Source organism: Macadamia integrifolia, chromosome 2 (assembly GCF_013358625.1).
Source record: "Macadamia integrifolia cultivar HAES 741 chromosome 2, SCU_Mint_v3, whole genome shotgun sequence".
Classification (NCBI taxonomy): Eukaryota; Viridiplantae; Streptophyta; class Magnoliopsida; order Proteales; family Proteaceae; genus Macadamia; species Macadamia integrifolia.
The window spans coordinates 11056591-11082400 of NC_056558.1; the positions used below are offsets into that span (position 1 = coordinate 11056591).

The 25810-nt window shown below is 38.5% G+C and overlaps 3 protein-coding genes across 3 annotated transcripts in view; 1 reads left to right on the forward strand and 2 right to left on the reverse strand.

Annotated features, from left to right (window-relative positions):
* Positions 1 to 3242: 3242 nt before the first annotated feature.
* Positions 3243 to 4844, reverse strand: LOC122072146. Its single transcript, XM_042636709.1, has one exon. It carries the CDS (start codon positions 4523 to 4525, stop codon positions 3524 to 3526), a length of 1002 nt encoding a protein of 333 aa, XP_042492643.1. The 5' UTR covers positions 4526 to 4844; the 3' UTR covers positions 3243 to 3523.
* Positions 4845 to 7128: 2284 nt separating this feature from the next.
* On the forward strand, positions 7129 to 10163 carry LOC122088969. The gene is made up of 3 exons (XM_042658361.1): positions 7129 to 7501; positions 7595 to 9777; positions 9934 to 10163. Exons 1-3 carry the CDS (start codon positions 7318 to 7320, stop codon positions 10006 to 10008), a joined length of 2442 nt encoding a protein of 813 aa, XP_042514295.1. The 5' UTR covers positions 7129 to 7317; the 3' UTR covers positions 10009 to 10163.
* A 9886-nt stretch (positions 10164 to 20049) lies between these two features.
* Positions 20050 to 25810, reverse strand: part of LOC122089168 (inositol-tetrakisphosphate 1-kinase 3-like) — a 22384-nt gene continuing 16623 nt past the window's right edge. The window contains exon 11 of the mRNA XM_042658688.1: positions 20050 to 20352. The gene's annotated coding sequence lies outside the window, so the exon portion shown is untranslated. The remainder of the gene's footprint in view (positions 20353 to 25810) is intronic.

Sequence of the window (25810 nt, forward strand, 5' to 3'; positions counted from 1 at the left end):
GGGGGGGGGGGAAAGATACTATATCTTTCTTCACACTTCATTTAGGCTCAAAGCTGCCCTGATTTTTCTTAAATTTAATTTTTAATGCCCATCGTTATTCTCTTGCCATGTATGTGTTTTAAGTTCCTAATTTTTACTCATGGTAAGAAACTAAAGATCTCCACAAACTAATTTGAATTATTTTGATTATAAATTCTAATCTAATTATTACGATGCAAGTTTATGAAATCTACCCAGATATCTTAATTGGCAATCTTACTCCTCTAGTTTGACCCACTGTTAGCAAAAACGCATTTAAAACTCTGTTTGAAAAGCGTTTTTGTCTTTTACTATTTAAAACATGTGTTTATCATATGCTTCCCAAAGATACTTAAAAAAACAGCAAACTTCATGCATTTTCGTTCTGAACACGTTTAAAACATGTTCTCGTATTTATGGCTTTTTTTAAGACTTGATTTTTGAAGGTAATGTCTACTTAATTGATCATATATCTTTTTCCCAATGGACTATATTTCTCATGATATTACTTTCAACTCAAATTCAATTCATGGACCCCGAAATTGAGCTATAAACTAAAGTATTTACTGAAAAATATTTATAAAACAATGACTCCTAACTCTAATTGAACATATATCACTTCGAGAGTGTGTTGACTATGTTGACAACAATGAACGACACCATAACCTAGTCACATTGCTCAATAAGACTTTAGGCATGTGTAGTGTATGAATTTAGAATTGACGTTGGATGATATTCAATGATATGTCTTAAAATTTATAATGAGATATGAGATGTAAAGACATTAATGTTAGATATTGTAATTGTTTTGAACACTAGATAGAGATATTCATATAATAATTCCTTAATTTATATGAATATACTATATTTTTTTTAGTTCCATTTGTTTGAAATCTATAGGTTTAAAACTCGTACTGTCCGTTTTTCGATTTTTACTGTTTATTTGACCGTATCATTCGAAAAATTTTATTGTTTAAAACTTGTACCGTCCGTTTCCCTTTCTTTGTTGTTCCCCTTTTTGCTAACAATGGTTTGACCTCAAAAATAAGAAAGGATGCTAAGGTAATGTTATGGTAAAAGTATGCGATCGGGAAAAACATGACAAATGGGTCAAGCTACCTGAGTATATAGGGCCGGCCGAACAGCTTAGGCCCAATGGGGTGGTTCATGATATACCCAACCTGGGACAAACGCAAACTGACCAAGATCGCTAAAGGGACTTCAACAACCGAATAACTGGGCCAATACCAGAGTAGAGAGAACATCACGTGTAGGTCCGCTGCGTGGCAACAACAAATCATTGAGCGGGCCTAAATACACGGCCCTTGTCTAAATGTCAAGTCCCCATGAACTCACCTATTAGACAACAAACACACAATTCTTCGCTCGGAGCATCTCAAAATTTTATCAAGCTTGCCATTTTTTTTTTTTGTTTGATAGATAGGGAGAGAAGTAGGTAATAGCTAGGAAACTCAAACTCAAGACCTCCTAGTGAGCATGTGTTTTTTGTACACCATAACTCACCAACTGCGCAATTATTATTCACGTTGAAGTGAGATATGATGTGGTTTTCTTAGTACTAAATGTTCCCTCATGAAATACCAAACCTAGGAATCAAATAATAATTAATGTATGAATGTAAAACTACATTGACCAGTTCATATGATATACGTGGCATGCTTAAAAAAAATATATATATATATATATATATATACATATCTCACTTCGTCCAACAAAGATAGTCATGTTTGAGATTTTTTATTATATAAATTGTTTGTCCATTTTAAGCATAATAGATGATTTTTTTTTTTTGGATTCTCGATGACAAACCTATTTAACTTTTCACACGTTTATTGCGTTCCCTTGTCATGTGTTTTATATAATAAGCGGAAAGGTTTTTCTTATGAGTAAAAAAATTGCTACAAACTATTATAATAATAGTAATATGATAGCATACTATGATATACAATTAGATTTTTAACTATGTGTCGATTTTGCCACATGGAAGAACGTTTTGATAAATTTAAGTTATAGAAAAATAAACACTTTCTAGTCATGCGACCTTTGTATTTATACACAAAAGGCCGTGAAATGATGCTCTCATCTCCCCCTCTTGATGTCCATGTGTATCTCATCATTGACCCCTTTTGGCACAAGGACCGTGCAACTATAGAGCACTATTTTCCCCTTATGATATTGCTTAACTCGGTAATGCTTTAAATTTTAATCTAAAAGTTAATCATTATTTTTTATTCAATTGCATATATCTTTTCTAGATGAATAAATGGTGACATAGATTGTAATATAATGTTTATAAATTCTGAGCACCAACTAATTAAGCTCCCATATGATAATTAATAGAGTTGTTCAGCTCCAGCAGGGCAAGAAGCCCAAACCAAAATGCAGCCCAGGCCAACCCAAAAAAAATGGCATATATTAAGGTGGAGGCCTTGACAATCAAGTCTTTGAGTTGGTCGTGCTGGCCAGGTTTTTGGCCATCTTTGGTATCATATTTTTTTTAAATATATTTAACAAAAAATCATTAATGAAAACCATTTTTTATCAAAACATAAAAATGGTTTGGTAACTATTTGATAAAAATAATTTTTTGTGAGAAATAGTTTGGTATCTCTATGTGTAAAATAATTTAAAAAAAAAAATGGGTGAAGGGAATCCCTTCACCCATCTTTCTTATAACTCTCTTTCTTCACTTTGGACAGAAGAAGAGGGGGAAAGGAGCTTGAATTTCCAATTACAAATAAAATGACCATTTTACCCTTTCATATTGAGCCTTTAAACATATGCTCATTAAAATCATAAAAATAACTAAAGATCATTTTTTGTCAAAACACATAAATGACTCTGGATCTCTTTTTGCTTTTTATGTTTTACTAATTTTGTTTTAAATAAAAACAAGCTCCATAAATGATATCAAATACAATTAAAACCATTTTTATGAAAAAACAAATAATAATATCAAAGATGGCCTTAGTAGACGTTGGAAGTCTTTTATTAGATTGGGTCTCTCTTGGTGACAGGTGGTGTTATTTAAGAACAACACCTGTCTCTTTCGCGGCGTTACAATTAAGAATTAAGAACTTGAGAAATGAATTTCTCAATGAAGACAAAATCTCTTTTTACAAACAACCCTCTCAACATGTCTATGTCAAACATCTTGAATTCTTGGATTCTTGAATTCTTGAATTCTTGATGGCTCTTAAAAACGCTTTCGGTCTTTATTTGTGGCTATAAATTGAATTTAAAATGAGTTTGTTACATACAAGTTTATCAATCACTTACCCATCCAATTTACACTACATTGAATTCAAAGTGGGCCCAAAAACACAAGAATTCAAAGTGGGCCCAAAAATTATCAAACCAAACCAACTTTCGATCAATGTCGTATTTGGGTCGGTTCTAATTTTCTTCATCTATACGTGGACAATATGTCCGTGTGGGACCCACGTAGATCCTATTCATTAGAAGAGGAGGGAGAAGAGGATGACTAGTCGTCCAGGGCTTCATGTTGATGAGGATGGACGCCAAGAGAATAGGCCACGTCATCGATGGTCCATCCGGCTCGAAGCAACGTCAACGACATTAACCGCAAGTGCTTTGCCAGACTCCCTGTATCCGTCAACACCAATCTATGCTTCTCCTCATCATCCTGACCGTCCATTGAATTATTCGTCGTCATCATCATCTCCTTCACCTCTTCCTCACGCCATCCTCCTCTCATCAGTGTCCGGCTCATTTCTTCTAGAAAATGATTCAATTTCGACGCCTCCCTCTTCCTCCTACTCCCACCGCCCCCACCGCCGCCGCCCCCACTCTCCACCAAGTCAGACCAGAATTCGATTCTCCTCGCGGCTTTCGCGGCCCATGCCGGAGCCTCCATGGTCGACGATTCGGACAAATCAGATGGTCTCGGAATGTTGCTTTTCCGACGGAATTCAACGTTTTGGAAGAATCCGGCTACGTCGCAGCCAGAGTAATGGAAGTTTACACCTTGGACAAAGAAGACAGGATTCCCGGCAAGATTCGGAAGTGAAGGTATGTAATATTGCCTGTAAATAGGAACGAGAAGAGGAGCTTTCTTCATGAAACGCTTGGCCATAGTTAAGGCTTCCTTAGGGTTAAGAGGCTCATCGCCCCAAAAAGGACACCAGAAGTTGTTTCTGGTTATCTCTTTGTCGATTCCCATGATCGGGAGTTTCATGAGAATCTCCAGTTGCTGAGGCGAGGATGATCTCCAGTTGGGGAAGCCGGGACCCACTGGAAGTCCTTCTCGAAGGATAGAACGGAGATCTGGAGGGAAAGTGAAGCGGAAGGAAGACTCGATCGATGAGAATTCTTCTTCGCTGAGACCATCGGAGATAGGAATCTTGCATTTCTTGAGGTGGTCGATTACGTTCTTGGCGTACGCTGCGAAGGAGAAACAAACTCTTCTGGGCGTGGATGGAGCAGGCTTATCAGTCGTGGTGGTAATGGTGGTCGCTGCAGCCATTAATGGAGTGTGAACTTCGAGGAGAGCGAAATGGAAGAGGCTTTAGAGAGAGAGAGAGAGAGAGAGAGAGATGTATGTGTAACGACTTCTGTTACGAAAAAAACGCGTGGTTGAAGGAAAAGAGTTCGTGTGAGTACTGAGTAGTCTTCGCAAGCAAACTGATTACTGTTTAAGCGTTTCCTTAGATCCGAAGTAGTCGTTGCGTGGAATTCAACGAAATTTCCTTGCACGGATTGAAGGACCGAAGAGGAAAAGAACTATGTATTGTACTTCCTCGAGAACCTTAATTATTTGTTGTTATTTGTTCAAGGATAGTTAACGCGAGGCCGAGTCTCATCACTAGCTGTACGTGTACTCTTCAAATGCATTTAGGTGAGGACATGTGTTCTATTTATTGTCATTAAGAGTACATACAAGGGTAATTATGGAAGAAAATGAACACATGAGAAGCCTACATGAAGGGTTTGGTGATCCGGGAGGGTACGCTCCTGGTCATGGCATTTGAAATCCATTAATATTGGACCTTAGATTAAGTGGATTCTAAGTGCCATGATCAAGGGCATATGAGAACAATCTTGTACATGAACCTAATTTGATTTATCTGGTTGGATCATAAGATATGACTTTAGTATTGTTATGAAACTCGTGTTTGAGAGTCCAAGTAACCAGAAAGCTAGATTCTCTACCCACATGAGGTGGTAACTATCCATTTGAGGAGGACCCCATGTCGGTAAAGAATCTAGACTTAACTATGGTAGAAACGATAGTTGAAAATTAAAAGGTTTTTGATTTCGGTTATTCATTTTAGTTCAATAAAAATTGTAAAACTTAATTAAAAGTCATGTATGTTTGTCCAATTGTCCTATAAAAATGATCAGACCCAATCTCAGTTTATGCAAGTCATAAGTAATGCTGTATTATTACTGAGCCATATCACTTGTGGAGTCCCAAGCAACTCTATGTTTATTGAGTCATATAAAACACACACACACAATTCAACTAGTACATGACTTATCCTGACCAAGTTTTGAGGAGGGTGAGTATGGTGATAAAGATGAGTCTTAGGTTTTAAACATGGAAAAGTGTTAAGCACTCAGTCCACTTAGTAAAATTCGGTGGTCATCTGCTCATGTGATATGCATAGAAATGAATATTTTTTACAATGATCTTTTTATTTACTTTATTTTTATAAGAGATCTTTTTATTTACTAGATGCTTTAAACTATTTATAGCTATTTTAATCTAATATGCTTAAACTAGCATTTATCTCTAATTACATTACTTTATACTAACAGCCATTCTACAATTAGTCTAACTAATTTACACTAATTTAAACTAATATGCAATTTTAACAACTTTATTCTAATTTACATTAATTATTATAATTAAAGGAAACGAAAGGAGAGAAGTATACTTATTTTGGACTCCTGGATGGGTCAGGGGTATCTCCTCAACTCATAAGTTGCATTTTTTGATTTATTGTCAGAATCATTGATGTCGGTTGGAATCCCTCTAGAGCCTCTCTATTCACTTTTGAGAAAGAGAATTTATTTTTTCGATCCACCACACCGAATTCTGACGAAAATAATAATAATAATAATAATAATAATAATAATAATAATAATAATAATAATAATAATAATAATAATAATAATAATAATAAAGAATATTCATAAAAAAGAAGAAAAAAAAAAACCTCCCTTCTAGGGAAAGTCCAAAAACTAGAAGATGCGGGACTAAAATTTTGTGTTTTTGATACTACATGTGGGAATTGAAAAGGGTTTTTTATGGAGGTGGGCTTCGAGGTTAGATGTTTATTTTTGAAATTCAATTTTCTCATGGCGTGTTTCCGGTCTCTTCATTAGATGATGTAAAATCAAAGCTTATTTCTTTTTTAATCAAAGTTATGAGCAAGGCGGGGAGATGGTAGTGTTCTCGCACAATCTCCAACCATCTTTTTTTTTCTCAACAAGTGAGACAGAGGCCAAAAAGGGGAATATGCAGTGGATGTTGATCTGCCATTACAGCAAGGGAAGAGGTTGTAGGGTTGCTGACACTATGGTTCCATGTGATTGGGGGTCGGCGGTTGCAGAGAGAGTGCACCACTCCAATGGTTTTTCGCTCAAACTTTCAACAAAGTCCCACTAAATCAAAAGGACTTTGTGAGGGTTTTAGGGTGAAAATTGTGGTCCACGTCGACCTATAGGAAAAGCACAAATTTTTATTTTGCCTACTCAAAATTCCGTGTTAAATTGCCTATGGTGAGACGATGAAGTTTAATGAACATCCAATGGATGAAGTGCATGACTGATCCACCCAATCATTGGATGCTCTTTTTTTTTTTTTTGATAAAATCATTGAATGCTCACTACACCTTACCAGTCATTGCAAATAATTTAAACTCCAAAATCCCAATCACACAAACAAGCGTCCTGATATTTCATGGGGTGAGAAAGTATCCCACCCTTATTAACTCCCACCCCACCAAAATCCCTCGAAGGAAACGGGGCCGAAAAGAATTGAGGAAAGGAGAACAGGAAAAGGATGCTCCAACGGTCGAAATTTAGTTTTAAATTCTTATTTGTACAACGGTCATTTGCCTTCAAAAACAGTAGCGCGCTCATAAGAGGAAGAAACAATCTGATACCTCGTATCTACCCCTAGATATCCTCATCCCTTCTTTACTTCTTCCGCACAGCGGTTTCAATCTTTTCAATCTTCAGAGCAAGAAGCAAGTAAAATTTCCTTCTTTTCCCCCTCTTCCTCGTTGCTGAGTGATTCTCGAAACTATCATGGCGATCTCCTCAAATTCAAACAGATCTCCGTCTCCTAATTCAAGCAGAACGAACCCTAATTCAAGAACCCAAGAAAGTACTTGCATCAGAAAGAGTTTCAGTGGCGATCCTTTCACCAGACCTTCCATAGTAGCATATCCTAGAAGTTTCAATCCAGTCACCCCTGCCAACAGCCCTGCAGGTTCAAGAACTTCAAACTTTTTTAATCTCTATGTAATCTTTTTTTATGTGTTTGGATTTGTTTCTTAACAGTCAATTGGTCCATGGAATACAGATTTCTCGCAAAGGAACTCAGGCCACAGGGAAGGGTCAGCATCTCTGCGAATTCCAGACAAGCAAAAGGAAGATGAAAAAGACCAGAATTTGAAGCCAGCGAGAGTAAGATCACCAGTCGTTTCCACAGGAACGAAGAGTTTCATGGCTCCTACGATTTCTGCTGCTTCAAAAATCAATCCAGCACCCAGAAGGAAAGTGTTAACAGAGAGGAATGAAGCTGTCAGAACTTCATTTTCTGCTGGAAAATCTCCCTTCACGGCTACTAATCCTTCTGAGACAGCCGAAGAGGTCAGTTCGAAGTTAGAAACGATTTTCAATTCTAAGGTTCACCCAGAAAGCCCCAAAAAATCAGATGCGACTTTGGTGTCTCCTGCTCCTGTCGTTTTGAAGAACGATGCCATAGCCGAAGAGGTCAGTTCAAAGTTAGAAACGATTTTCAATTCTAAGGTTCACCCAGAAACCCCCAAAAAATCAGATGCGACTTTGGTGTCTCCTGCTCCTGTCGTTTTGAAGAACGATGCCAACCGTAAATCAGAAATTTTCAATTCTGAGGTAACCACAGAAACCCCTGACCTCTTATTAATTTCACCAGAGAATAGAGAGGTTAAACCTTCTCTTTCACCGTCCCCTGTTTTAGCTCCTCTGGAAGTGGATCCTTCTCTTCCTCCATATGACCCAAAAACAAACTACCTCTCCCCACGGCCTCAGTTTCTTCGTTACAAACCCAATCCACGAATTGACGATTACCTCAACAAAGAGCAAGGGTTTGATACAGGAGAGGGAAAGCAACTTTTAGAACTCTTCTCCTCTGAGAGTAGTTCAGAAACTGAAATTACTGAAGAATCCCAATCTCATAACCCTAAAAACGAATATGAGGATGTTGGTTCCTCTGAGATGGCTTCTGAAGAAGAGAATGAGAACCATTTTTTTGAGCATGAACTAGACACTAGCCAAAATCGAAACGAGGAGCTCTTGATTAATGAGTCTCGAAAGTTACACTTTGGGAGATCCAAATCCATCCCTCTTCTTTTGATTCTTGTGGTTGTATGCTTATGCTTTCCAGTAACTGATACTCCCATGAACTACCCCTCCCTGTTTAAAAGTCAGACCTTTAGATTTGATTCCCCTGCAAAAATCACTGAACTTGCAAAAACAAAGTTTGATGGGTTATCCCATGATGTAATGCTTTGGTCAGTCAACTCTGTATCATATCTATCCAAGCTGATTTCCACTTCCAACAGACTGGAACAAATTGTTCCTCTGGAATTCGTTAACTCCACTTCCCTGGATGGAGAATATTTGGCCGATCAAAGCCGAACAGTAGATGATGGTGACAATCACACAGAAAAATGGCAAGTTGATAAAACAATGAAGAGTGTGGAAGAAGAGATTGCAGAGATACAAACTAATGTGGAGTTTGAAGAACAACCACAGGTGGAATTTCTGGACAAAGGTGATTTTGTTTCTTATACCAACAATGAGCCAACAAGCGCTGAGGTTGCAGAGAAATGCAGCAACATAGAGATTGAAGTACAACCTCTACTTCCACAGGTTTTTGATGTGGAATCTGACATTTCAGAAGCGGATTCTCTGGGTGAAAATGATACTGATTTATTTACTAACATTGAACCAACTAATGCAGAAGCCATGACAAAAAGCACGGATTCAGATTTTTTGCACGGAAGTTCTCATGGTCTAGAACCACCAGAATCTTCACTTCAAGGATCAACTTACAGGTTCCCAGTACAAAATGTGCTGGGAATTTCTTCGGTTCTTCTGGCACTGTTGGTAGCACCTCTTCTCTTTCTCAAACAAAACAAGGCTTCTGCTCCCAAGGTTGCTGTGCCAGTAGAGCAGCTGGTGGCGAAGAAGAAGTCCAGTTTGTGCTCAGTATCAGCTAGCAGTGGCCATTTAAATCAGGAGATGACGCCCTTACCGTTGTGGCCAGCAGAGGTTGAGAAAGTGGGAGAGTCGTGTCCGTCGGAGATGAGCAGCTCCTTACAGGTGAGCTTAAACTGTGGCAAGAAGAAGGCTTCAGATAGAGCTAATGAAGTCCAGAGCCATGAAAGAAAACCTAGAAGGAGCGCCAAAAGGGAGTCCTTGGCCTCTTCATCAGAGTTCTCTGCTGAGTCTCCTTCATATGGAAGCTTTACTACATATGAGAAATTCCAGAGCAAACATGTAATTGCATTTCATCCTTTGCCAGGCACACTACACTTTCTTCTTATTTAATTACTTCCTATTATAATGGAAACCAAGACAAGTTCAAAATCATTTCCTTGCAAGAAAACATGTAATGGTTAATGTCTAATTCTGTTAGTGTTTTGTGCATTGCAGGTATCTGGAGATGAAGGAGCAGTGACACCAGTCAGGCGTTCAAGCAGGATCAGGAATCAGATCACTTCCCCATGAAAACTATTTGTGCATTTATCCTTGTCTAGTTTGAGGTTTCTCTGTCCTAGGAGGTGTGATTTGTTTTATTTTGGTGAATTCGGATGTAATGTGAAACAATTTATTAAGAAAATATATGAGAACAGCATTCTGCTGTTTTTCATTGTTTCCATTCATTCTCTCATTCTTTTGTGATGCCATTTTCATCTTCATAGATCATCTTCTTGCTTAAGCATCAGACTAGTTGGAAAAATTAGAGCTTTCCCTTTCTCTATAAGACTAATAGAATTTTAGTTTCAAGGCCTAGACAAATAGAATGTTTACCTAAAACTATGCTTTTTCTTCTTGAGAGATTTGGGATTTTAGCTACTTTTCATGGGTTAGTTCAACAGTTCATGTTTGGTGACCGCAAATAAACTTGACTAGTGACAGGAACAGAATAACAGATGTTTGTTTTAGTTAATGATTTATATTCAGTGCTAGTGGACCAGATGAAGGAAGAGTCACAACTCACAAGTCCAGAGCATTGAATGGCTTCAGAATTTCTTCATTCAAAAACAGTTTACATCCAATTTAAATCTTGTTGGAACCTGGTTCTGCAGTTGTTGACAGTTAGGTGAGTAGTTTCTGGTTTCATTAATCACAGGGGACCAATTGAAAGGGATTACTAAAAAGTTGTGAAGAAACACCCCAACCTACTTGAGTTCTTTAGAGTGTGGGGTGGACTTCAAGTCTTCATGTTCAGTAATGTTTGTTCATGGTTGTTGCATTAAGAAGTCGGTTGTTGAGTTCTGATTTTGGCCTCATCTGTTGAAGACCTTGAGGCTGAGCATACCATGTCACTCATTATTGGATGGAGAAATTGTTAATATGATAATTTTCTAAAAAATTCATGTCTGTCAGATTTATAAGATTTCATAATGCAAACAAACAATGAATTTGAAGATCTTGGGATTTGATATCATATGTTCTACTCAAATCCATAGATCTAGAATCCACCCCCAAATCCAAATCAGGAAATCTAAATGCATAATTTTGATCATCTTAGGATCAGACATTTCTAAACATGTGAAACTTCTCATTTGGACTGATATGTGAATTTGACAACTGCTACCAAAAAAAAATTGTCTACACTTGTAGATTTCAGCCACAGTGCATACTAGCAAGGTGAGTTTTCCTGCTGAACATTCTTAAGCAACAACAACAACAAAGCTTAGCCTTATCCCAACTAAATGGGGTCGGCTACATGGATCCGCAAGTATTTGAAAAAAAAAAACTATGGGACATCCCACTCACGTACCGTCTGCAACTCGAATCCTAGCCCTCCAGGCAGCTCTGTTAGATGTCATACTTGGGTGAAGACTTAACTTTTGCATGTCTCTACTAATTAACTCATCATGGTCAATTTTGGCCTGCCCCTAGCCCTTTTAGCTCCATTCATCCGTATCTGATCACTCCTCCATACTGGGGCATCCAAGGGTCTCCTTTAGACATGCCCAAACCATTATAACCGACATTCACTTGGCTTATCTTGAATTGGGTCAACTCCTAAATCCGATCTAACTTGGTCATTTCTTATTCTATCTCTCAGGGTTTTGCCGCACATCCATCTCAACATCCTCATCCCACACTCAACTTATCTATGTTATGCTTATTAATTGCCAACATTCTGCACCATACATCATAGCTGGTCTTATGGCTGTCCATTTCACCCATCCTACTTTAATTATGTGGGAAACATCATCATCAATCTCACCTTCTTTGTTTAACGTAGAGCTCAAATATCTGAAACAATCACTTTGTAAGATCTCTCTCCCCTCAATTTTCACTTCCTCACTATCAATCCTCGATCGACTAAAGTTACACCTCATATATTCTATCTTCGTTTTGTTTATCTTGAGACCTCTCGATTCCAAAGTATATCTCCATAGTTCCAACTTATCATTAATCTCTGTCACTATTTCATCGACCAGAACAATATTATCTGTAAAAAGCATACATCACAGGACCTCTCCTTGAATATTCTTGGTTAAATCATCCATGACAAGTGTAAATAGGTAGGGGCTCAATGCGGATCCTTGATGTAACCTGACATTAATTGGGAACTCAACACCTTGGCCTCCCACAGATCTCACACAAGTCACCACATCTCCATACATGTCTTTAATAATATCCACTTATTTACTTGACACTTATTTATTCTCTAAAACCTGCCAGATTAAATTTCTGGTAATCCTGTCGTAGGCCTTTTCCAGGTCAATGAAGACCATATGAAGATCCCTCTTGTAGGTTATGACTTTTTCCATAATCCTTCTAAGTAGGTAGATTCGCTTATGTAGTGGATCTCCCAAGCATGAAACCGAATTGGTTGCCTGAGATATTCGTTTATCTTCTTAAGCAAACTTCTATTACCTTCTCCCATAGTTTCATAGTATGACTCATAAGTTTTATGCCTCTATAGTTGTTGCAGTTTTAGATATCGCCTTTATTTTTGTAAATTGGAACTATAATGTTTCTCTTCCATTCATTAGGCATCTTTTTTGTGTTCATAATCTTGTTAAACAACTTGGTTAACCAAACAACTCCATGTGGTCCCAAACTCTTCAACACTTCAATTGGGACCTCATCCGGACCTGGTGTCTTGCCTACTTTCATCTTCCTTAAGGCTTCTTTAACCTTGATCACTCCTATCTTACATACATACCTATGATTCATGTTTTGGGGTAGGCTACTTGAACCACTCCTGTTAGGGTTGTCTCCATTAAGCAGGATACAAAAATACTCATCCCATCTCCTCTTTATGTCTTCATCATTCACAAGTACTCTACCATCCTCACTTTTAATACTTCGAACCTGGGCGAGATCCCTGCGCTTCCTTTCTCAAATTTTAGCTATCTTATAGATAGCCATTTCCACTTCCTTGGTATTTAAATTGTTGTAGAAATCATCGTATTTTCTAGCCCTTGCTATCCCCACAATCTTTCTTGCCTCGTTCCTGGTGGCCATATATCTCTTGTTGTCTTCAACTTCCCTAGTTATTTGCCAAATTTTAAAATTATCTTTCTTAGTTTTGATGGCAGCCTGAACCTCAGAATCCCACCACCAAGTCTCTCTAGGGGCCAACTTAGTACCCCTAGCCACCCCTAGAACCTCCTTAGCAACTTTTTTAATGCAATCTATCATTTCATTCCACATTGTGTTGGTGTCCCATTTACAATCCCACTTTCCATGCTTCACCAACTTGTCTATAAAGAACCTTACTGACTCTCTTTTCAATCTCCACCTCCTAACCTTAGGACACACTTGGTTCATCGTTTTCTTCTTCGGTAAATAGAAGCACATGTCCAAGATCAACAGTCTATGTTGAGAGGTTAAACTTTCCCTAGGTATGACCTTACATTCCTTACACATCCATTTGTCATGCCTTCTAGTGAGGAAAAAGTCTATTTGACTGGAATGCTGTCCACTTTTGTAAGTAATTAAGTCTTCTTCCCTTTTAGCAAAAAGAGTGTTAGCGATGGATAGATCATAGGTAGTTGCGAAGTCCAAAACTGAGGTTCCCTTCTAATTTCTCTCCCCAACTCCAAAACTTCCATGCACCTCTACATAACCTCTCCTATCCTTCCCAATGTGTCCGTTCAGACTGCCTCCCATAATAATTTTTTCATCCTGTTTAAAACTATGCATCAATTCATCCATGTGTTCCCAAAATTATAGCTTCCAACTCTCATCCAATCCTACTTGCGAAGTATAAACGCTAATAATGTTGATCACTTCTTTATCTAACACCAATTTTAAGGATATGACCTTGTCCCCAACTCTTTTAACATCAACCACATCGTTCTTCAAGTCTTTTATCCACCACTATGTCAATTCCACCTCTTCCACTTTGGTCTCCCAAATACCAAAGTTTAAAGTCGGCCAACATCTTAGCTTTCATCACTTTCCATCTTGTCTCTTGAATACATACAATGTTAATCCTTCTTTTCATCCTCATGACATCTATTGATTCCAAACTCTTGTTAGTTAGTGAACCAATGTTCCAGGAAGCACTTTGCATCCTTCTTTTATTATCAATGTTGAACATTCTTAAGCCTTGAACCAAAACATGGAACTCTAAAAGTGAAAACTTTTTTTTTCCCACCCAAAGTGAATTATTGAATATGCTAACACAAAATTAAACATCATTTTTCTCCGTTGAATGTTTTATGAAGCAAAGGGTTAAAGTAAAAAAAAAAAAAATGGCTTTAAACGTAAAATTAGGTGTATTTTTATCCGATCTAGGGTGATCCAGATCGGTATTGACCTTGACCGATCTTGTTCTCAATACCGAGTTCTCAAACCATGATATCAACCTACACACAACATGTTTTTGAAAGACTATACTACCCCAACTCATCCTCTCATTGGCCCATACATTGGCATGTACCTGCCAATATAAAATGAATGTGAGGCTCATACAACCCACATGTTTATCTCTCTCTCTCCCCTCCCCATGTGAAAAGACATCTCTAACCCTTGTTTTGGAGAGGATTTGAGAAAAGAGATAGGACATAAAAAACGCTGGTCTAGGCCGCTCTCCTAAATAGAATATCATTTCCCAAATTTTAAATTGGGGAGAGATTTTATGCACGGTCATGCATAATGCATGATATGCACAAAACCATTAGATGAGAATGAAAAGTGTGCACTGTAGACTCTCATCTCTTATTCAAGTGTTGTGTACATGATCGTACACCATGCACGGCCGTGCACAAAACTTTTGCCCAGTAAATTCTGCCAAAATTCCGTAGACCCTCATGACCTCATCACTGATGGCCTTATCCAAGGATGTGTACACGTAGTCGGATTGAAATGGAAGGACCAGAAACACCCATTTATCATCTTTTACAGTGGATAATGAGGAATTGAGCGTAGCGAGGAACAAATTGCAGAGGGACAGTGAAGAAGTATAGAAGAAGCGGAAGATGTCGATTTCGTCGGTGTTCGGATCGAGAATCGTTATACCCAACACTTCCACGAGCCTTGTAATGAAGGCAGCTCCAACCAGCGTAGGAGGAAGAAGGGATTTGATGATAGAGTGTTCCTCTCGGCCACAGAAAAAGGGGACGGCGCACCACAGGAAGACGAGGCCCAAGAAAACTCAACCTTGGGACATCAAGCGTCGCCCCACCGTCTACCCACCTCTTCCTCCTCTTCCTTCCGAATGGACTCTCCTCACTGCTGATGAATCTGCCGCCACTTTACCCACTTCTCCCACTCCACAATCAATCGAGAATCCCTGAAGAAGGACCGAACATCTTCTTGTCAGTTATTTTCTTTCCCTCTTCATATGGTCTTTCTCAGTAGTTGTCTTCGTTACATTAATGGATGAGAATTAGTTGCTTCTACTGTGGGATGCTTCTATTTAACTGTATGGATTCTTCTTCCGTCCTGTGTTAAATTTTGCTTGCTTTACTTAATCGCAGTTCTTAGTGCATCTACACATTTCTCACACACGCATATGCCTACCAACTGTTTGATGTTATCTCCAGGAGGCAGTTCCTTTTAAGCTTTGAAATGGGTGTGTTGGAAGTTTCAAGTCATGTGTAGTCAAGTCCTTGAAATGTCCAATGTAACATTGACAGAAGCTATTACTCTCTGATTCGTCTAATAAATAATCAAATTTTTTGGGGTAAGAATTAATCGAAGGTTGTATGCAACATGTAGAGCTATATGTACTGTCCCTCTTATCTCATATACCCCATTCTGGCTCTGTACAAAGATAATACTGTTTACACTGATAACAACGAACTCCCTGAAGAAGGAACCCAAGTTCACATTACCTTCATTCTCCAGCCACCAAGGGTTGGTACACAGGGAATCCAGCACGTGAAAACCCATGCTTAGTTGACCTACTCCATGAACCCCTATTGAAATGTCTAATGACTGAAGAAACTGAAGGGTTTGGGATCTCTAACTTTAGATTTGTCTGCGACTACCAACATGAATGTATGGTCCGAAATTCCTGAAGAAGGCAAAAGTTGCCAGCGACGGGTTAACTCAAAACACTTCATACTATTGATGAATATGCTTTTGAGCTTGTAGTACATTCTGTTCTCTGTTGTTATCAACCCCCCCAGCATTACCGTATGTAGTAAATGAAAGAAGCACAGCTCCTCAATGTCATCAAGGACCTCAACCCTCCTATTGTTAGCATTACAGTGGTCTGTCCTAATCATCATCCTCAACCTAAATAATGGACTTTGATATAGCCTAAATTCCACCACTGGAAGGCAAATTACTAAGTCACCACAAAATTCTATATCCTGTTCTTTTGTTTTAGAATTCTTTGCATCACCTTTGGAAATTCTCACTTTGTGCTCCTTTGTCTCTCTACCAAGCACACGGATACGAAGTCTAGATCAACCAAGAGGCATTAGGCCCTCCCAATTTTCAAACAAGACATCTCCTGTTTTCTTTTCAGTGGATTTCATTCCCCTAATGCTTCAGATGTCGAACAGCATTTTAAGGTCATAATGACTGAGAAGGAATTGTAAGTATTACCTGAAATGTCAGTTACTCTGAGTTCCAAAAAGTTTGAGGGGACTTTCACTGATGATACTTTATGGTGGAACTGGGGGATATATCTAGGACTGTAGATTTTGTGAGCATTTTATTGCAGCTGCTGACTATTGGACCCAAATAATTAACTATTCCCTCAAGTGAGAAACTCTACCCCCACCAGAAACAACCCCCCCCCCCGTCACTACAAGAAAAAAAAAAAAAGACATACTGGAGAAATGATTGCTGTAATGCATGTTCTATACTATTGCTTAAAGGAAATAGCATTTATACAGTTGGGTTGTACCAGCCTCCAACCCTTTGCAAGCCTGCACAAGTGATCAATGTGTATAGAATCCTTGAATAAGTCCCACCTTTTTATGCCTATATAATAAAGGAAATGTGAATGGTAGCTCATATGAAATCTATCAAAAATCCAAGCATAACCCTGAATTTTTTTTTTTGTATTTTATTTTTCTAATTTTTTCCTATTTAAGTTGCTTTCAGGACTAGATAGTGATTCTTTCCCTAATATGGACCTACCCTACTATTAAGGGTTATCTATTCTCTTATTTCCTTAATTAATTATCATAGAGTTTCTCAACAACTAGTTAGGGTTCCTTACAGTGGAAGGAACCTAACCATGCTCACATACCCTTTTTGGGATGAGCTGCACCAAAGAACTCATCTATTTGAGTTATTGAAGAGGGTCTTTTTTACATGCTGATTCTGATGGTTGCAGATATTTATCGAGCAGTCTTGAAAAGAATCTGGTCTTGAAGTGGGTATTTCTTCTGTACCTTGAATGCGTGTAATCTTGTTAATATACTGAAATCTCATCTGTATACTAAAAGATCATCTGCAAGACTGCAACTGATGCTTACTTCTTGTCATTTACAAGAGATTGATAAGCTGTATTTTTTGTACATATGCTGTAATATAGACGACGGACCTCGGTGCAACAGTAAGGTCACTTCATTGTGACTTAGGCACCGTTTGACAATGTTTTGTTTCTGCCTTTTCTGTGTTTTCTTGTTCCCAAAAACGGAAAAACAGTCTAAAAAGCGTTTGATAAAGTTGCTCCGTTTCACTTGTTTATAGAAATATAAATCAAAATTTATGCCTATTTACAATTCTAGAAACGACTTTGACGAAACAAGTCGGACTTGTTTCGTCATTTCTAGAAACGAATTTGGGAAGAAAAAAAGAAGGTTGTTATGCCCGATAAATCTCTAAACTATTTAAACCTAAAAAGAGGCAACCGAACCCTCTCTCTCTTTTGGGCATCCGATAATACTATTGGGGTTTTTAGTGGTATTATGTTTACAAAAAAAAGTTTCAAGAAATAGGTTTATCAAACACCAAATCCAAAAACGTGAAAAACTGTTTCTGCTATTTCTAAACACAGAAATAATAGAAACATTATCAAACGGTGCCTTAGTGGTCGCGGGTTTGAATTGAGATGAGGCTGCATGCATTATGACCTTTCCCAAACACTGTAGTGGAAGGAGTCTCGTGCACTCAATACGCTGTTTTTTTCCTACTACCTATCGGCACACAGCAACCCACTTCCCTTTTGTGTACTAACCCCAGCCCTAACCTTTAATCGTGGACTCTCCTCTCCATGCACATGCAATTTCCTTGAATTTCTAGATATTTGGTGGCCAAATGAAGGAGATAATGACTCAACCTCCATTGGTTCTGAGTCGATTAGAACAATCCACACGATTTGATTTTGATTTTTAAAATCTTTCTTCAGAGGTTAAAAAGGAAAAGGTGCAAGGACAAAGGAAACCTCAGCCACCTGCCACCCCAAGGAGGGGAACAAGGATTCTTGATTGTGCAATTCTTGTACAATTCTCTTTGTGTATATTTGAATTCCAAAAAACTACTATAACTGTTGGATTTTGAAAATGTACAGGTGTCACGTGCACAGAGAATTGCACAAGAATTACATAATTAAGAAGAAAATGATTAGGATCCAGGAGGGTTGAAATCGTCTGTAATTCCGATCTCATATAATTCCGTGCAATACCACCTTCGGGTGGTGACACGTGTATTGATACCAATTCAATGGTCCAGATCTGGTACAACTAATAAAACATTAAATCAGTGAAGAGGCATTTAAATCAGATCTGGACCATTGCATTGGTATCTAACATGTGTCACCCCCTGAAGGTGGTATTTCACGGAATTGCACGAGATCGGAATTGCAGACGATTTTTTTCTGATCCAGGAACCAACGCCCTTGTCAACATTCACTTCATCTCACTCATATTGGTGGTAAATTACTGAACTCTCATTATATTCCATTCTAACGAAGTTACGTTCTTGTAATTCTAAACACTCATTTGTCAACACATGTTTAGAGAGATGTTTCATTAAGCTGTTTAAGACCGTCTACTATCCATTTAGTCCAATTATTTGTAGCCCGTTAAAGTCCAATACTTGAACCTAAATGGGACCATACCTGGCGTATATTTAAAACGATTACTTAAATAAACTGGTCACGATGCAAAGTCCCAAAGTGGGGAAGACCAATTATGCCAGACCCAAACCGGCCCAATTGGTTGACATCCTTAGAGGATCCTTGGGAGGGGTAAAAAATTATGACTTTTTTTTTTTTCTAATTCTAATAAGAGAAGGATAAATTGACTATTGTTCTGTAGCATATATATCATATCGGATTATTTTTTTATTTTTATCATAGCCTCTTTGGGTATAGATTTAAGCATCTACAAATGCCTATTGTTAGTTTTAATACAAAATTTGAGGTACTGTGAAACATTCGGTATTAGCATTAAAATTTCCCATCAGCGGACACTTCTCACAACGTAAAACATATCCATAAACCCTATGAGAAAACGAACCGGGAACAACAAAGTTGAGAATGGTATAAAATGGAAGATTCAACCTGTCCTAACCATGTACACGCATTCAGTCCCATGGTTTGGGACAATCGGATCAATATGGACTTTGACCTATCACTTATCGGTGGACCGGCATGGATGAAATGTAAAACAAGTATTTCTATCCAACCCAGGCTGATCCAGAACAATATTGGATATCTCATTCTCAATACTGAGTTCTGAAACCTTGCTCAGTCCTACGTGTCACAAACCCTCTGCAAGAGTCAAGATTGGCATTTGTGGTGTTTACAAGATTAGCATTTGTGATTAGTAAACACCACGTAAAAGCCATTACCAAAACTTGGAGACATTGTGATTGAATTATGTAACTCTAATAAAACACAGCAAAGCAAAGGCCATTCCATATGAAATTTGACCAGAGGCATGACTGGCACTTTCATATGATGGTCATAACCAATCAATCTTTTTGCATAGATCCTTACATTTGTCCTTGCTTCGAACCTTCATACAACCGAACCCCAATTGGAATAAACCTTTGGTTGTTGTTGTTTGTCCAAGAGAGCACACAGTACCACATCCAGTTTCTGATTGACCGGGGCTGCAAGACCCACACGCACAGAGATAGCAAAAACAGAGATTGGGCCACAAGTTTGAGCAATCAAAGAGAATTCCATGTTAATTGAAAGAACTTCCTATGTACATGATGACAGAGGCTTTTGGAGAGCGCATTGTCATCATTCCAGTTAAGTAATTACACAAATTGAGAGGGTGGGATACCTTCTACTTTTCCTTGTGGAAACCACCCAGCTGCTGGCGCACAGATCATACAGGATGTGCCGTACATCAAACTGAAGGATAGGAGAAAAAAATACATATATTTTCGTGAATACACATATTCAAACATCATATATAACATCTTGTAACATGTCCCCTTTCTTTTTCCAATGCATGCCTTCAACAATTCACAGTACGTTTCTTGTACTTGCCCTGCGCCAAGCTCAGGAAGAAGTCTGTAAATATCTGCTCATATTCTGGCATTTTCCCATATCCTGCAATAGGTTTCAAAATCTTCTCAGCACATGCTAGGGAGAAAGATTGAGGAACACAATTACACACAATCATGTGCAGGCGAGTGTGTACATATATACATGCAAGCTACAGCATCCTGAATATTCCTCAATGTCCTTTTAACTACTTAAATATAAAATGTTTGAAATAGGGGCTTCTGCCACCATAGGGCAGCTGACTATGGTGATGAAGTTGCCAGAGAGGGAGGAATGTCATTCAGAGAGAACATACATATAATAGTATGATATTGAGCATCCATTTTGGGTTTACAGCCTCAGCTATCATGTCAGTGGAGGCTACCAAGCCATTGGGACATTTTTTTTTGGGTAATTTACAATGCCACCCCCTAGAGAATGCCACTATTATAGAAACACCCCCTGTTTAATTCCAAATTATGTTCAGACCCCCTTCCGTCAGTCTCTGTTACAGAATATACCTCAAATGCTGACATCAGCAGCTTCTTTTTTTCTAAATACCATTTCACCCTTAAAAAAATGCTGAAGTACCGTTATTACCCTCAATTAGTCGTACACCTCAAATAGACTAAACCCTAACTTGAAGAGTGAAGATGCTTACCTCACCACTTCAGCCACCGAAGCTGAAACTAACGAGCAGTGACTCCTCAGGCGGAACTAGTTTCCCTGCTTCAGCTCGTCATCTACCTTTTATTACTCTTCCAAGTTCATGTAGTCGATGGCGACCTGAAACCTCGGCCCTAGTTGCCAGAAGCAATCAAAGTGGATGAAGTAATGAACGCCAAAAATTGCAGAAAGAATTTGAAGAAGATGACGAGGACGAAGACGAAGATGAAAATTATGGAGAGGCGTCTTCTCAGAATAATTTCAGGAGAGAAGAAGAGAAGGATTATGACCGAGACCCTAAATTCGCTGAAATCCTCGGTGGAGAATCAGTTTTTAGTGGCTACTCTGTCCACTTGGGTAGTATTTATTTGTTTCTTTGGCCTCTGTACTGCAGAAACTGGGAGCTAATGGCACCATGGACTGGTGTACAAGTAAAAGTGCCTGTCAAGTTTATGGTAAGTGACCTGGATTTGACATACAATACCCCAGGTGCCAAGAAATACATACATGATGGTGGCTTTAAGAGAGATGTGCCATTTCTGCTGGATTTGGTTGTGATGGAAGGAGTGGGTCACTTCATCAATGGGGAAAGGCCTGAAGAAATATCCACTCATTCATAGATTTTGATGTGCTCTGTCATTCCCTTCTTGAGCTTTTCCATGAATCTATGAACACCTAATGTCACATTTAAGTAAAGTGACATGTGATGATCTTACTGTTCCTGTGTTTGGCATTGCTTATTTGAGCTACTCACAGGTTCTTGCCTAAGATGAGCAATTTATTTTGTTTTTAGTTCAACTCTGGAACTGTTGCGGTGCAATTGTGGGATTTATGAAATTTAAGAATCAATTCTGGGGCTAGAAGAAGTCATAGATGATCTGGTCATGGATATAGCAGTATGTGGATCTGTATCGGTTTCGACTGATACTGTTATCGAGAATCCAGCCTATCCATTTCAGCTGGAGCCGTTATCGTCGGCGACGGAAGGAGCAGTACTCGGCAGGAACTCGCAGATATGGAGAGGAGACAAGGGGAGAATGGTTGATGCAGTGCACGATGGACTTAGAAAGGAAAAAAAAAATCTTTTGATTTGATTTTCTTTTGTTTTAGAAATGTTTCTTTGAAATTAGTTAGTTTCCATTTTAAGTTAGTTGCCATTAATTTTCTGATTATTTTTTCTTTATATTGGACATGTAATCGATGGAGAAATTTCAGTTTTAGATTTTTGAATAATTGAATGAAGTTGAAGAATTTGGGTTTGAATCCATGACTGCCGATCCCTCTTCCTCCCTCTCTGAAATCTGTTAATATCTTATTTTTCCCTTCTCCTGTTTCCTCTCTATTATTCTCTGGTTTTTTTCCTTACCCTGTTCTGCACGACAGTTGCAGCCCTAGTTTAGAGGATCGATCTCTTTCTCCTTTAAGCTATTTGGGCTGAGTCTTTGGTAGAGAGTTCCCTACCAGTAGGCGACACAAACCCAAGAGAAGCCCTTCCAAAACTTGGTTTTTGTGGTGATAAATCAAACCCAGACCGAGATCTGAGTTTTTCCATTGTCAGATCCAGTTGCAGACTCAAACACATTAGATCTAGGCCATCGAGATTTTCTAGTGCTGGATTTATGGAAGACCCGATGCTGCGACCCTTCGCTGGAAGTTTCAGGCCAAACTGAGGCCTACTGGAGAAGCTCTCTCAATCTGAGGTTGTCCCAATGTCCGCTGGTTCTGTACGTTGCTGAAGGTTGAAGACAACCTTCAAAAAGTGAGATTTTTCCCTTTTAAATTGGCTGTTTCCAATACTGCCCCTCTCTTCTTCCATTATCTTCTATAGTCCCTATCTTTATTTCTAATTCCAGAATACCCCTCCCTCATCACATGTAATTCCTTGTTTGCCATTTACTAGCTCGGTGACTTATAATTACAATTATGCCACTCTTTATTAGAAACACCAAATTAATTCTAGAACTGAGTTTTCTTTGGGATTAATTCCAGATCTGTCCTCATTCAGCTATTTCACTCAAAAGGGGGTTTTTAAGTTGTGCCTTAAATTACATTATTGCCACTGGTTTGTTTAAATTAAATTATTTGTTGATTGAGGGCCCATAAGCGATCCGATTCCGACAATTGGAACCCGGATCCGCATCAATGGTTAACCAACAATGAGGAAGAGGGGAGTAATTTTGGGTTAATGAAAATGGGATAGAGATATGTATTTTACTCAGAAAGGTTAAAACGTAATTTCATAGCATCACTTAACAGAGACTGACGACAAGGGGTCTGAATGTAATTTGGTATTAAACAAGGGGTGTTTCTATAATAGTGGCATTCTCTAGGAGGATGGCACTGTAAATTACCTTTTTTTTTCCCATCCTATAGAACTATCCAAGGAGACTTTACTCACATACAAGAGGGGACCGGGTAATGATAGGAAAGGGGGGGATGCGTGTGACAAGAGTTGATCTCTAGACCACAAACCTGGCGCCTTGATGCAGATTAATCACCAAAATAGGCTTGTTTTATTAGGAATAAGCCTAGGGTTGGGTTCCATACATGTTGGACCTTTGATCCCAAGTGTTTTGATCGTATTGGGCCACTTCTATAGGTCCAAAAGAGGGGCTCTAAGATTGAGTACGGGATTGCTAGTTAGTTTCCCTTTTAAGTTGGCTTGATGGGGTTTATATAGTTTTTAATTTCAACATTATTTAGTTTCCAAATTCAGTACTTAGTAAGCTTCTAATTTCAGTACTTGTAATTCCTAGTTTCTATTACCAGTTTTAGTAACTAGAAGAGTTTCTATTTTCTTTAGTTTCCTATTTCAGTTTTTGGAAACAAGAGTTAGTTTCTATTTTCTTGTTACCCCATCATTATTATAAATAAAGGAGAGGGCTCCCATTAAGCCCAACGATTTATGAATGAAAAAAAGAAGCTTACTACTATGTCTCTGCTGGAACTGTTGTGTTTGATTATAGTGGACGGGAGTGGTGTTTGATCCATTCAACTCCTTACGATGGGAAACCCGGGAGGATCTACTACAAGTGTTCTCTTCTTTCTCTGATTGTTCTAATCTCTTTCAGCCAGTTAGGTAAGTGCTCTAATCATTCTGCAGAATTTCTGGATTAATTTCTCTGTTTTTTCTCTACTGTCGGCCTATTCTGTTTGGGAGGTTTTGGCCATCCGATGGTCCTGAGATTTTGATCGAATGTTAGGCTGAACCAGAAGGGAACTCGATCCCAGTTTGATCAAACCATGGGTTTGTCTGTTTCTGAGTTTTCTTCAGTGCTAGTCGATGGTGTTTTCTACCCAGAAATTGTTGTCCGATTTGTGTTAACTGTTACTGTTGATTGCTGCTTATATTTTCCATAGTTGCCACGGTGTCAAATCCATCCAAGGCGGAGCAGGGGTGGCTAATCGATTTGGCGATAAATCGCCCGTTATGGCGTTGCCATGGCAGTCAAATCGCCCATATGTCATTTTTTATTTTCCGTATTTTCTAAAGTTTAGTATACTATTTTTTTATTTCTCCTATTTTCTAAAGTTATTTAGCATACTACAAGCCTACAATATATACCCTATAACATATAAAACCAAAATTAAGCAACATCAAATCATCAAAAATCAACATAGCCCTGTCAAAATCACCCTGCATTTTATAAAAAATCGACCGCCTAGCGAATCAGGCGTACCTAGCGTCCATAGTGGTGCCATAGCGACGCCTATCAGCCAATGGCGACCGCCATTTTGAGTTACGTAAATCGTAGCACTACCATGAACTTCATTTTCAGCCAGGACGCCAAATCGCCACCTTGGCGACACCATGACAACTATGATATTTTCTCGATGGATTAGACCTTCTAATCAGTATTTAGATTTGTTTATCTATTGAAGATTATGTTGTTAGGATCAATTGCCGGTTCTCAGAACCTGATGCCCCCAGAATCGAGTTCTGATTTGGTGTATCTGTTCCTGTGATGTTTTGACTCTGATCATACCTTATTCCATACTTTATTTCTGTTGCTGGATATTCTATTTGCTGGTGCAAGTTCTGCTTTCCGACATTCCATTTTCTGGTCTGTTTTCTGGGTTCTTATAATTCTAGCCGATAGGTTCTCTGTCCAGAATTTGATTTGTTTTTTAAATCTGTGTTGAAGATTGACTGCTACTTTTGTTCTCCAATGGGCTGGGACTTATAATCATTAATTAGGGGTGCTTATTAGTTCCTTAATACTGCTCTGTTGAAATTCCTGAAGTGTTAGGATCGATTACTAGATTTCAGAACCTGCTGTCCAGATTTGAGTTCTGATTTCTGTTCCGTGTCGCTGTGAATTTCTGGACTGTTAGCATCTGTTGATCTGAACCTATTGGAGGTATTACATTGTTATTAATATTCATGGTTTAGTCCTAAGACTGCTGCTGATTTATTTCGATTCTGTGTTACTGTTCATTGAGATCGATTGTCAATTCTGGTTTGTTGTTGAAGCTTGATTTTCTGCTATATGTTTGCTCCTGGCTTTGGTTGTTCTTTGGTCTAAAAGTTCCTGCAGTTTTGGGTCTAATTGGGTGTCCTTCATTACGCCTGCTCTACCAGCAGAGGCTGCAACCAGTGCGCTATGCACTGGATTCACACCAAGCCACTAGGACTCACAAGCAACCTTGGCCCACTATTCTCCTAGTAAAAAAATTAAATCATGAAAAGTTATCATGGATGGTTCTATCATATTCAAGTAGCAATTAGGAATCCTTGAATCCCAAATAGATTGCAGAAGT

Excerpts from the sequence above, each read along its gene's own strand:
- LOC122072146 (XM_042636709.1), bottom strand. The coding sequence starts at position 4,525 with ATGGCTGCAGCGACCACCATTACCACCACGACTGATAAGCCTGCTCCA.
- LOC122088969 (XM_042658361.1), top strand. The coding sequence starts at position 7,318 with ATGGCGATCTCCTCAAATTCAAACAGATCTCCGTCTCCTAATTCAAGC. Across the intron at positions 7,502-7,594 it reads CCCTGCCAACAGCCCTGCAG|ATTTCTCGCAAAGGAACTCA; the intron begins GTTCAAGAACTT and ends CATGGAATACAG. Across the intron at positions 9,778-9,933 it reads AGAAATTCCAGAGCAAACAT|GTATCTGGAGATGAAGGAGC; the intron begins GTAATTGCATTT and ends TGTGCATTGCAG.